The following is a 13511-nucleotide window of genomic DNA, read 5'->3' as shown; positions in this document are numbered from 1 at the left end:
TTCCTCACAACTACTTCTACCTAATGCTCCTGCCTATGTTCCTCACTACTACTGCTACCTAATGCTCCTGCCTAATTGTTCTACATGCTACTTATATCAACTGCTCCTACCATTCTGCCCAAAGGCAGGGATAATGATGCATAGTGTTCAACACAAGAAAATATAGCATTACAAAGAATGAACTGCATGAATTAAGTATTGGCAAATGTTATACAGGACAGGTAGAGATTGTATGTTTGTGGTCAGAATGCCAGTAGTCCACATGTGGGTAGGGCAGAAAGAAAAGACAGCTACCTGGGTCAGAGACTGAAAATCAACAACCACAGAAGTGCTGGCTCACTATGCAGCCACTGCCAACCCTCCTGACACCCAGGAGGGTAGTACTGGTAATATACCTTCCTGGTGGTTGGCTGCCTACCAAGGAAAATAAGAAACTTTAATGAAAGGAAGTAAAAAAAGGGAAAAAAGTGGGTGTACAAGTAGAACTATAAATGTGAGAAGGAAGGAAGGGGAGTTGCTGTATCAAAAGATGCAAGAGAAAGGACAATGAAAAGAGTATTTTAAAGAATGTGAGGGAGGGTGAGACACCAGTTGTCACATGCATGGGTATGGTGGATGGAAAGCAAAGCTAGGGAATAGGGGTAGAGATATGGAGTGTGGTGGTGAGGTATGATAATTAGTTACAAGCCTGTTTATAGTTGATACTGTGGATAAAAAGGACTGCAGAAGGTAGAAGTGCGTTTTATGGTGTAAGCATAGGTAACTGAAGGTAAATGCAAGTAAAAATAAAGTAATGGTGCCTGAAAGGTAACAGTGAAAGCATAGATTTTGTAATGCCCTATAGAGTGAGTGAAGAAAGCGTGCTAAATTGTGTTACAGATATAGAGAAAGAAAGATTGGAAGGATGAGGTGACAGAATCTAATTATTTGGGAACAATCTTGAGTAAGTTAAGTGAAATGGAAAGATAAGGGAGAGAGCAGTACAAGGTAGATGAGTCACTGGGTCCCTTAACAGAATAACGAAGGGTAGAGGTGTAAGAACAGAAGTGAGATGGGATTAAGGGACAGCATAGTCACAGAGGTCAAGAATCCATGCAGTGGAAATGAAATATTTGAGAGGAGCATGTAGTATGACTAGATGGAATGAGGAAAGTGATGAAAGGGTTGTATGAGAGTTCTGGCATGACAGAGAATGCAAAAAGAATAAATTGTGGAATGGCAGAATGGGTGAAGCATAAAATTCCTGACCACTGTGGTCCCTATCTCAATATCATGGATCTTTTTTCTCCTCTAATCCACTGCAGTATTACAATGCAATCTCGCCCCCAATTGGTCCATCTGGCCACAATCTCACTAATGTATCTATTTTAATGGCACCTTGCCCTCCTACAGTCCCTTCTAAACGTGAATACTGGCAACTTAACAAAGCTGACTGGATAAGTTACCAAAATTATTTTCTGACTTTCCAAGGGTAAATTACTGCCTCTTATGTGGTGATGCTTCCATCTCCACCAAACACATGGCACAAGTTATTGTTGCAGGAATGGAAGCATTTATCCCCTCTTCCTTCAAGAAAACCACTTCGTCCAATTCATGGTTCAACTGTTCCTGAGACCATTCAGGAAAGGGATCAGGCATATCAGGCTTGAAAAACTCTCTTTCCTCTGACTCCCATTCAGCAGTTGTCACAGCTGTAATCACCATCTGTGAGGCAGAATGTTCCTTTTTTTGAAGGAAGTGCGATGACCCCTCCTCTTCAATCAATGACAGGTCTTCCTGGTCCTTAGCTAAGGGTATTGCTCTCAACTTCTGTCACTCTACCTTTCCTACACTTGTCTTTCCAGATGGTACTATGACTGTCTCTCCCAATGACAAAGTAACTTTCTTTGGTTCTTGGTCTAATCTAACTCTACCTTAGATGACTCTATCTTTCCTTCACCCCATGATGCTCCTCTTACTAATCCTTTGTTCCTCCCTGTTGTCTCTTTTCAAACTGTTTGAAAAGCACTTCTCTCTCTGGCCATGTACCTGGCTTATATAGGACCAGGTAGCATCCATTTCTATTCACTGACAGAGAACACCGAATCTGCACCTGTACTTACTCATCTGCTCTGTTTCTGTTTAAAAACCAAACTTCTCCTTCTTCTTGGGAGCATGTATTGGTACATTCCCATCCCTAAGACTGGCAACCATTCCAACTCCTCTAACTATTGTCCTGCAGCTTTGATATCTATATTTCCAAAGTCTAGGGATCCCTCCTCAACTCCCATATCCTCGGATATCTTGCATCTTACAGTCTTCTCTCCGATCAACACTATGGCTTCCGTAAGGCTGGATCCAGCAATATTCGCTTCAATCTTACTAATGTCTGGTCATCATCCCTGAAAGATTTTGGGAAACCCTAAGTCTGGTCATCATCCCTGAGATTTGGGGAAACCCTATGTAGCAGCAGCTGCCCTTGATATATACTAAGCTTTTGACAAGGTGTGGCACTGGAGTCTCACATCTAAGCCCTCCTCCATCACTTTCCTCCCTCACATCTATATTCCTTTCTGGCTAATCTATCTCCATGGCTGTTGATGGATTAGCCTCTCCTACTTTCTCCAACAACAGTGGTATCCCTCAAGTTTCTGTCCTGTTTCCTACACTTTTCAAATTCCTTAATAAAATATTATCATTATTATTTATCCCTGGGGATAGGGGAGAAAGAATACTTCCCACGTATTCCCCGCGTGTCGTAGGAGGCGACTAAAGGGGAAGGGAGCGGGTGGCTGGAAATCCTCCCCTCTATTTTTCTTTTTTTTATTTTCCAAAAGAAGGAACAGAGAAGGGGGCCAGGTGAGGATATTCCCTCAAAGGCCCAGTCCTCTGTTCTTAATGCTACCTCGCTAACTCGGGAAATGGCGAATAGTATGAAAGAAAGAAAATTATCATTATTATTATTATTATTATTATTATTATTATTATTATTATTATTTTATTTATTTATTTATTTATTTTGCTTTGTCGCTGTCTCCCGCGTTTGCGAGTTATCATTATTATCATTATCATTATTATCATTATTATTATTATACTTTGTCGCTGTCTCTCGCATCAGTGAGGTAGCACAAAGAAACAGACGAAAGAATGGCCCAACCCAACCACATACACATGTATACACATACATGTCCACACACACACACATATACATACCTATATATTTCAACGTATACATATATATACGTACACAGACATATACATATATACACATGTACATAATTCACACTTGTTGCCCTTATTCATTCCCGTCGCCACCCCGCCACACATGAAATGACAACCCCATCTCCCCACATGTGCGTGAGGTACCACTAGGAAAAGACAACATAGGCCACATTCATTCACATTCAGTCTCTAGCTGTCATGTATAATGCAACAAAACCACAGCTCCCTTTCCACATCCAGGCCCCACAAAACTTTCCATGGTTTACCCCAGACACTTCACGTGCCCTGGTTCAATCCACTGACAGCATGTCGACCCAGTATAACACATCGTTCCAATTCACTCTAATCCTTGCACACCTTTCACCCTCCTGCACGTTCAGGCCACAATTACTCAAAATCTTTTTGACTCCATCTTTCCACCTCCAATTTGGTCTCCCACTTCTCCTCGTTCCTTCCACCTCTGACACATATGTCCTCTTTGTCAATCTTTCCTCACTCATTCTCTCCATGTGACCAAACCATTTGAAAACACCCTCTTCTGCTCTCTCAACCACTCTTTTTATTACCACACGTCTCTCTTACCCTTTCATTACCTACCCAATCAAACCACCTCACACCACATATTGTCCTCAAACATCTCATTTCCACCACATCCACCCTCCTCCACACAACTCTATCAATAGCCCATGCCTCGCAACCATATAACATTGTTGGAACCACTATTCCTTCAAACAAACCCATTTTTGCTTTCCGAGATAATGTTCTCGCCTTCCACACATTTTTCGCCCCCTTCCCCCACCTGTGGCTCACTTCTGCTTCCATGGTTCCATCTGCTGCCAAATCCACTCCCAGATATCTAAAACACTTTACTTCCTCCCGTTTTTCTCCATTCAAACTTACAACCCAATTCACTTGTCCCCCAACCCTACTGTACCTAATAACCTTGCTCCTATTCACATTTACTCTCAGCTTTCTTCTTTCACACACTTTACCAAACTCAGTCATCAGCTTCTGCAGTTTCTCACACGAATCAGTCACTAGCCCTGTATCATCAGTGAACAACAACTGACTCACTTCCCAAGCTCTCTCATGCACAACAAAGAGCATACTTGCCCTTCTCTCCAAAATTCTTGCATTCACCTCCCTAACAGCCGCATCCATAAACAAATTAAACAACCATGGAGACATCGTGCAACCCTGCTGCAAACCGACATTCACTGAGAACCAATCACTTTCCTCTCTTCCTACATGTACACATGCCTTACATCCTCGATAAAAACTTTTTACTGCTTCCAGCAACTTGCCTCCCACACCATATATTCCTAATACCTTCCACAGAGCATCTCTATCAACTCTCATATGCCTTCTCCAGATCCATAAATGCTACATACAAATCCATTTGCTTTTCTAAGATTTCTCACATACAATCTTCAAAGCAAACACCTGATCCACACATCCTCTACCACTTCTGGAAGCACACTGCTCTTCCCCAATCTGATGCTCTGTGCATGCTTTCACCCTCTCAATCAATACCCTCCCATGTAATTTCCCAGGAATACTCAACAAACTTACACCTCTGTAATTTGAGCACTCACCTTTATCCCCTTTGCCTTTGTACAATGGCACTATGCATGCATTCTGCCAATCCTCAGGCACCTCACCATGAGTCATACATACATTAAATATCCTTACCAACCAGTCAACAACACAATCACCCCTTTTTTAATAAATTCCAATGCAATACCATCCAAACCCACTGCCTTGCCAGCTTTCATCTTCCGCAAAGCTTTTACTACTTCTCTGTTTACCGAATCATCCTCCCTAACCTTCTCACTTCGCACACCACCTCGACCAAATACCCTATATCTGCCACTCTATCATCAAACACATTCAACAAACCATCAAAATACTCACTCAATCTCCTCACATCACCACTACTTGTTATTACCTCCCCATTAGCCCCCTTCATCAATGTTCCCATTTGCTCTCTTGTCATACCCACTTTATTTACCTCCTTCCAAAACATCTTTTTATTCTCCCTAAAATTTAATGATACTCTCTCACCCCAACTCTCATTTGCCTTCTTTTTCACCTCTTGCACCTTTCTCTTGACCTCCTGCCTCTTTCTCTTATACATCTCCCAGTCATTTGCACTACTTCCCTACAAACCTCGTCCAAATGCCTCTCTCTCTTCTTACTTCTTCATCCCACCACTCCACCATTTCTAATCTGTCCACCTCCCACGCTTCTCACGCCACAAGCATCTTTTGCCCAATCCATCACTGCTTCCCTAAATACATCCCATTCCTCCCCTACTCCCCTTACGTCCTTTGCTCTCACCTTTTTCCATTCTGCACTCAGTCTCTCCTGCTACTTTCTCAAACAAGTCCCCTGCCAAAGCTCACTTACTCTCACCACTCTCTTCACCCCAACATTCTCTCTTCATTTTTGAAAACCTCTAAAAATCTTTATCTTTGCCTCCACAAGATAATGATCAGACATCCTTTCAGTTGCACCTCTCAGCACATAAAAATCCAAAAGTCTCTCTTTCATGCGCCTATCAATTAATGCATAATCCAATAACGTTCTTTGGCCATCTCTCTTACTTACATACGTATACTTATGTATATCTCTCTTTTTAAACCAAGTACTGCCAATCACCAGTCCTTTTTCAGCACACAAATCTACAAGCTCTTCACCATTTCCATTTACAACACTGAACACCCCATGTACACCAATTCTACCCTCAACTGCTACATTACTTCCCTTTGCATTCAAATCACCCATCACTATAACCCAATCTCGTGCATTAAAACTATTAACACACTCACTCAGCTGCTCCCAAAACACCTGCCTCTCATAATCTTTCTTCTCATGCCCTGGTGCATAAGCACCAATAATCACCCATCTCTCTCCATCCACTTTCAGTTTTACCCATATCAATCTAGAGTATACTTTCATACACTCTATCACATACTCCCACAACTCCTGTTTCAGGAGGAGTGCTACTCCTTCCCTTGCTCTTGTCCTCTCACCAACCCCTGACTTTACTCCAACAACATTCCCAAACCACTCTTCCCCTTTACCCTTGAGCTTCGTTTCACTCACTGCCACAACGTCCAGGTTCCTTTCCTCAAACATATTACCTATCTCTCCTTTTTCCTCATCTTGGTTACATCCACACACATCTAGACACCCCAATCTGAGCCTTCGCAGAGGATGAGCACCCTCCGCATGACTCCTTTCTCTGTTTCCCCAATTAGAATGTTAAAATACAAGGAGGGGAGGGTTTCTAGACCCCTGCCCCCATCCCCTTTAGTCGCCTTCTACGACATGTGAAGAATGCCTGGGAAGGATTCTTTATCTCCTATCCCCAGAAAGAATACTTAATAAATAATTGATAAAATATAGGCCCATATTCAAGAACCATGCGACAGGTGGTCGACTTCGCGAAGGCAACAAAACCGCATCGTTGTATTCAAGAACGTGGTAAGGCGATGCAGGTCGACGCTGATTGGCTGGCTGGTATGACTATGCGATTAATTATTGGAACATTGCAAAGGTGGCCTTCGCAAGGGGACCCCCTTACAATGAGACTTTAGAACAGAAAATAATCATTAACAGTTACATATCTTACCTTTTCAAAGATTATTTATGCATCAAAAACATTTGAAAATATTGTCTCAAGCTAAAGAGATAGGAACTTGATTAAAGTTACAGGAAAAAATTTTTTGAGACTGGTGCAAGTCTTACCGTTACTTAAGAATGTTTTTGGCAAAACGTCGAAGACTATATAACATAGCACCAGTCTCAAAAAAATATTTTCCCTGGAATTTTCATTCTATTTCCCATCTCTTTAGCATAATATTTTTGAATGCATTTAATGCATAAATAATCATTTAAGAGATAAAATATATAACTGTTAATGATTATTTTCTGTCATAAAGTCTCATCACAAGGGGTTCCCTTGTGAAGGCCGCCTTTGCAACATTCCAATAATTCATTGCAGTTATACCAGCCAGCCAATCAGCACTGACCTGTGTCGCATTACTACATTCTTGAATATGACGATGCAAAGCTTCGTCACCTTCGCAAAATCAACCGCCCGTCGTATGGTTCTTGAATATGGGCCATAAACTCAAGATTCTGATGGGATATCTCAGTCCTGTATATGAATTTTGGTTAAGTGTAATGCCTCCAAGGCCAAACTTCTGCCCATTTCTCTACTGAAAATTTCACACACTTTTCTCCTCTCCTTTGACAGATCTATAAATCCACTTCTTGATTCAATGACCCTACTAGATATTACTGTAACATCAACAAAATCTTGAAAACCCCAGATTATGAAACTAGCTAAGTCTGCCTCTATGACAACAGGAGTCTGGTTTAGATGTCAAAATATCTTTTCTTCCTAAAAGCTGTTCAATTTATAGAAAGGACTAATCCATCTGTGTATGCAGTGCTGCACTCACATCTGGGGTGGTTCTAGCTCTGCATCCTTACTTGGTAGACAACTCAAATAGAGAGCAGTCCAACTTATCAACTCTCCCTGGATAACTTTAAAACTTAAATCATTTGCCCTAAAGTGCAGCAATGGTTCACTTTCCAGCTGTTATAGGTATTCTTGGTTTTTGTTCCCAAGAGCTGCCTGCTAGTGTGCCCCCACCAGTAGCTCAACAATGCAATACTCAACAAGCTGCTGTCAAATGATTACTGTGTAACCTTTGGCAACTAAAAGGTGGACCGCTTTGATAACCTTCTCATGTCTTTCCCAGTAACTTTGATCTGACACATTCCAAAAGACGTTTTTCACTATCTACAAATTTTGAAATACTTTTTCTTGTCTCTCCCTTTTCCCTTTCATTAACCTCTTTATATTCCAATTAAGGCCTGGCCTTGATGCTGACTTCTATGCATGAATGAAGCCTACAACATAAAAAAAAGAATAAAGGGAGAAAGAGGAGAATGTTCAAGATATGGAGCCCCAATGGTGAAAACTCCCTCCCCGTACAGAACAAATCTGCAATAATAAATAGATTAATAAAAATACCATGGGCCATTCCTCCCTGTCCTTCACAGAGTTATGCCAACATTTTCATCAAGAGAGTAAAGCATGAGTACAAGTAGGTGAGGAGGGCTAGTGGTACGCGTGAAGGTGGGTCTGTGGCAAGGGTGTGTGATGTTTATGGATGGGGTGGTGAAGAAGGTGAATGCGGAGTTTCTCAGAGAGAGGAGCAGGAATGCAGTATGCTGGGAGTAGGGTGATCTAGGTCAGTTGTTGCTTACTGGTGATACAGCACTGCAAGCAGATTTGAGTGAGAAACTGCAGAGGTTGGCATCTAAGTTTGGGAAAGTGTATGAAAGGAGAAAGTTGAGAGTAAATGTGAATAATAGGAAGGTTAACAAGTTAAGCAGTGATAAGAGACAGGTTATTTGTACTGTTTCAACTACCAGGGAATACACATGACAGCTGAAGCGAGCTAAAGAGTGGGTAAAGGGACAAAGGTCTTAGGCATAATGAAGAATGAGTGGAAAGTGAAGACTCTATTGCTGTGGCTACTCCTTTGATGCGAGTTCCTGAAGGGAACTGGCATCAGTGATATAGATAGATACAGACTGGAGAGAATCACGGTCTGGCAAAGATGGGTATGTCTGATGAAACAGGAATCCTACTGGAGCTATATGGAAGCAAGGTGTGGGCCTAAGACAAAAATGTGAAAGATAGGGTAAATGTGCTGAAAATGAAATGCTTGAGGACAATAAGCAGTTTAAGGAGGGTTGATCAAATAAGGATGAAAGGATAAAAGACAAGTGTGGTAATAAGAAGAATATGAGAGATGAAAAAGGCGTACTATAATGGTTTGGCTATGTGGAGATGATAAATAAGGAAAGGATGACTTTAAGGGTATCTACATATGTCAGAAATGGAAAGAACAAGGAAAAGGGGAAAACCTCTGAAATGGAAAGAACAAGGAAAAGGGGAAAACCAAGAGGAAGAAACAAGGAAAAGCAGGAACCAAGGAGGAGGTGGAAGGATGGAAAGAAAGATGCTCTGAAGGCCCAGAACCTTAACATACAAGAAAGTGTGAAGCATGCAAGGGACAGAGAATTTGAACAATTTCATTTACAGGAGATAACATGCTGTCTTTGATTGAACTACAGCATTTAAAGCAGTCAGGGGAAACCATGGAAAGGTATGTGAGGCCTGACTGTGAATAGGATCTTTAGGATGAATGCACTATACATGACAACTATAGAGTGGATGCGAGTGAGTGAGAGCACTTCATCTGTTCATGGCACTACCTCGCTAATGAAGAAAATAGTGACCATGTATGAAAGAAAAAGATTTAGGTAGTCATCAAATGGAAAACTTAATCAAAAACTCACTTAACAAAGGAACCAAAATGCAAATAAATTGAACATGCTGCAGCAAACATACTTGTCAAGAGCCTGATCAAGCCTAAAACCTACATTTTCACATCGAAACTGTTGCTTTTCCTTAAATGCTTGCCACATTACCAACAATAACACTTAAAAGCTTTCTTCTAGATATCATGGGCCTCTTGCACACAAGAAAGTAGGTAAAAGTATTACACATAAATCAAACTTGGAGCTGGAAACAAATGTATGAAGCCTCATCAAGTCTATAACCTGTACTTTCATATCCTAACTGCATGTTGGATGTTCTTAGACAGGACTTTTGACATTTTTGAAAGACTTCAAAAAAATTCTTGGGAAAAAAGTTATTACACAATGCTAAACAAAGCACTGCAACTGAAGTATGACTGTACTCCCTTTCATCAAGTGATGATACAACTCCATCAATGATGACTTTCCAACTATAATGTAACCATATGCTGATGAAGTTTGGTAGCACTGTCAAAATGTTCTATTTCCTCAATATTTGACCATTAATGAATCTGTAATAAATGATCAACAGACCAAATTTCCTTGTAGGCCACAGTCATCAAACAGAAAACAACATAAAATTCACAGCAAACAGTAACTAAGCAGATCTAATGTTGACATTAGCCTGCTGGAAAGAAAATATATCACAAACATCAGAATCATATCAAAATCATTAGCAGTACAAACCCTGAGAGAACATCAATATTCAAGAGGATAAAGAACCTGCTTACAAAGAGGGCAAACTTATTCTTAAGTAAGTTTAATCTTGACTAGAGTGCAGCCCATCCTCGGGTCTTAACAAGATACAATAAGAGACAGACAGGGTAGATAGTTGAGAAGGGTAATGTAACAGCATGACATAATGGATAAAGTAGGGCATAAAGTCTTAACAGGTGATGACAGCAATTTCATTGGGTAGTTTTGTCATTTCACTCTTCAGGACATCATGGCTTTCCAATGGGTGTGATCTTGGAATTTTCTGCGAGTATTTGCCTGTCTCTACAAAGTCAACCATGTACTTTCATGTCTTTCTATGAGAACTACATGGGTGAAAGGCAAGTGAAGGCTTTGCTCACAACAATTGGTATGTTCACTCTTCTGCCCATGATTGCTACCTAATTGATCAAATTACAATATTTCTCCAACTGATGTTATTAATGACTAATATAATTATGCTTTAAGAATCAGAATATAAAGTACCTTGGATTGCAACTTCAAACTAATGAGGAGCCAAAAGTCAAGAAATAAACCAAGGCAAAAAAATTGAGAATATTACAATAGTTTTCCTATTCCCGGTCAGATGATATATGATTTTTCTTATATTTTACAAAATTAATTTTTGTTCATTTTGGAAATACACTTCCTTTGTCATGAAAGCTTCATCTACCTGTTTCACCAACAACTAAGGAATTCCTCTGAAAGAACACAGTTGGCATTTTATGGCTACAATAACTGCCAGCATATCAACTAACGGAACAAATGCTCATGATACCTACTACACATACCAGGGATATGCTAATAGTCTAGAATTCCTATTCCTCTTGACTTCTCCGAACACACCGTGCTACTTTCTTCTTAAAGATATTGTAATCTTCACGCCAGTCTTTCTGCAATTTGAAAATCAACTCAACATAAAATAAATATAGTTAATGATGGAAACATGGATATTATACTAAACATCAGAGCAATGAAAAACTGAGACACAAGTGAATATACAGTATATCAAAACAACTATCTGAATTACTGTAAATCTAATAACAAATAATGTTCAGCATGTTTACAAGGGAATCATGATTTAAAAATCAGTGAAAATGGTGTGAGCTTAAAACCATTCACAACTGTATACTTATGGCCCAATCCCTCTCTCTCTGCAAAGCATAATGTCTGGGAAATCCATCCTGTCTATCTTACAGCCACACTGCTCCTCCCCAATCAGATAAATATAATCATCAGCATTATTGTTATACAACCTAAGGACCACTTCAATTGGGCTCCTGCTGTTTTGAGGGTGCATTCCATGCAGCAGCAAGAAAATGATAGACTCCTTTGGAGCAATGAAGTCCTTAAGAACACTGTACTCCTTTCCATTCACTGACAATGACACAACCTAATATCTCAAAATACGGTAGAAAGAATACTTCCTATGTATCTCCTTTTTTTATTATACTAAACCGCCATCTCTTGTGTTGGTGAGGTAGTGCAAGGAAACAGATGAGAAATGGCCCAACCCACCCACATTTATTCTAAAAGTCAACTATGAGGAGCAGGAGCAGGGAACTAGAAATCTCCCCTCCTTTGCTTTCCAACAGAAGGTACCGAGGAAGGAGTCAAACAAGGATTTTTTCATCTAAGGCACAATTATATATTTCTGACACTACTCCAATAATGCAGGAAATAGCAAATGCATCAAAAGTAAGAGAAGGATATATATTTTTTCACACTGTTCGCCATTTCCCGCATTAGCGAGGAAGCGTTAAGAACAGAGGACTGAAGGAAAAGGATATATATACAGACATATACATATACACATATGATTACATTAGTTCATGATGAGACTTATGAAAGTAAAATTGCACTTCAGTAGGAGTTCATACAATTTTATTCAATATGCATTTTTTCCTATACATGTGGCACAGCATGTTTCGTGGAGACAATCCACCTCACCAGGTGCCAGTGCTTAACGAAGTTATTTAAATCCCAACATCACACAGGAGTATTGCTGTCTTGCACCAACCAGTACAGACCAACCACTGTCCACTTTGTCCGGCAGTAACCGTTGAGAGGAAGAGTGATTTTTTTTTTTGTGTGTGTGTGTGTGTGTGTGTGTGTTACATGGCAGGGTTGACTAGGTATGTCTTGAACAACTTTTTTCTGTTTTCATGTTTTGCCAATTCTCTCATAATGATTTGTTTAATGCTAGGATGGGCTTTCAAGTTGCCTGGGGATAAATCAAAGTTAGCAAATGAGACAGATTCACTGACACTGTGTGTGGCATTATCACCAGAAGGGTAGTAAAGAATAACGGGATTTTCAAAATCTATGAGGAGAGGAGATCATTTTCATGACAGTGTTCAGTGATTGCATTTTTGTGTCATCCCTGTGTACAGCATGATGGTGCCAATAGCACCTCTCCATTTTTCCGGTCGGGCATATATCTTGGAGAGCAAAAATGGGTATGTTTGAAGGCATAGTGGTTCCAACAATGTTATACGGTTCTGAGGCATGGGCTATAGATAGGATTGTACAGAGGAGGGTGGATGTGTTGAAAATGAAATGTTTGAGGACAATATGTGGTGTGAGGTGGTTTGATCGAGTAAGTAATGAAAGGGTAAGAGAGATGTGTGGTTGAGAGAGCAGAAGAGCGGGTGTTGAAATGGTTTGGACACATGGAGAGAATGAGTACGGAAAGAATGACAAATAGGATATATGTGTCAGAGGTGGGGGGAAGAAGGAGAAGCGGGAGACCAAACTGGAGGTGGCAAGATGGAGTGAAAAACATTTTGAGCAATTGGGGCCTGAAAATACAGGAGGGTGAAAGGCGCGCAAGGAATAGAATGAACTGGAACGATGTGGTATACCAGGGTCAACGTGCTGTCAATGGATTAAACCAGGGCATGTGAAGCATCTGGGCTAAAAGGTCTGTGGAAAGGTCTGTAGGGCCAGGATATGGAAAGAAAGCTGTGGTTTCGGTGCATTACACATGACAACTAGAGACTGTGTGTGAACGAATGTGGTCTTTTTTGTCTTTTCCTAGTGTTACCTTGCTGGATGGGGATGTGTGTGTGTGTGTGTGTGCTGTTTCCTGTGAGGTGGGGTGGCGACAGGAGTGGATGAAGCAGCAAGCATGAATATGTGCAAGTGTATATGTCTGTGTATGTATATGTAGGCATACACTGAAATGT

At 40.5% G+C, this 13511-nt stretch overlaps 1 protein-coding gene across 4 annotated transcripts in view; it reads right to left on the bottom strand.

Annotated features, from left to right (window-relative positions):
- Positions 1-13511, bottom strand: part of LOC139751414 (ubiquitin-conjugating enzyme E2 G1) — a 127249-nt gene that overhangs the window by 13185 nt on the left and 100553 nt on the right. For 2 of the 4 annotated variants that reach the window (XM_071666805.1, XM_071666802.1), the window contains exon 5: positions 11115-11216. The exons of 1 other annotated variant lie outside the window; for it this stretch is intronic. In XM_071666805.1, the coding sequence (XP_071522906.1) occupies positions 11142-11216 (75 nt within the window). In that variant the 3' untranslated portion in view covers positions 11115-11141. Of the gene's footprint in view, positions 1-11105; positions 11217-13511 lie in introns of all 4 variants that reach the window. One more of the 4 variants, XM_071666803.1, reaches the window with a different exon arrangement.

This window comes from Panulirus ornatus, chromosome 11 (assembly GCF_036320965.1).
Source record: "Panulirus ornatus isolate Po-2019 chromosome 11, ASM3632096v1, whole genome shotgun sequence".
NCBI lineage: Eukaryota > Metazoa > Arthropoda > Malacostraca > Decapoda > Palinuridae > Panulirus > Panulirus ornatus.
The sequence above is the reverse complement of the archived record's forward strand: the minus strand, read 5'-3'. Positions and strand labels throughout refer to the sequence as shown.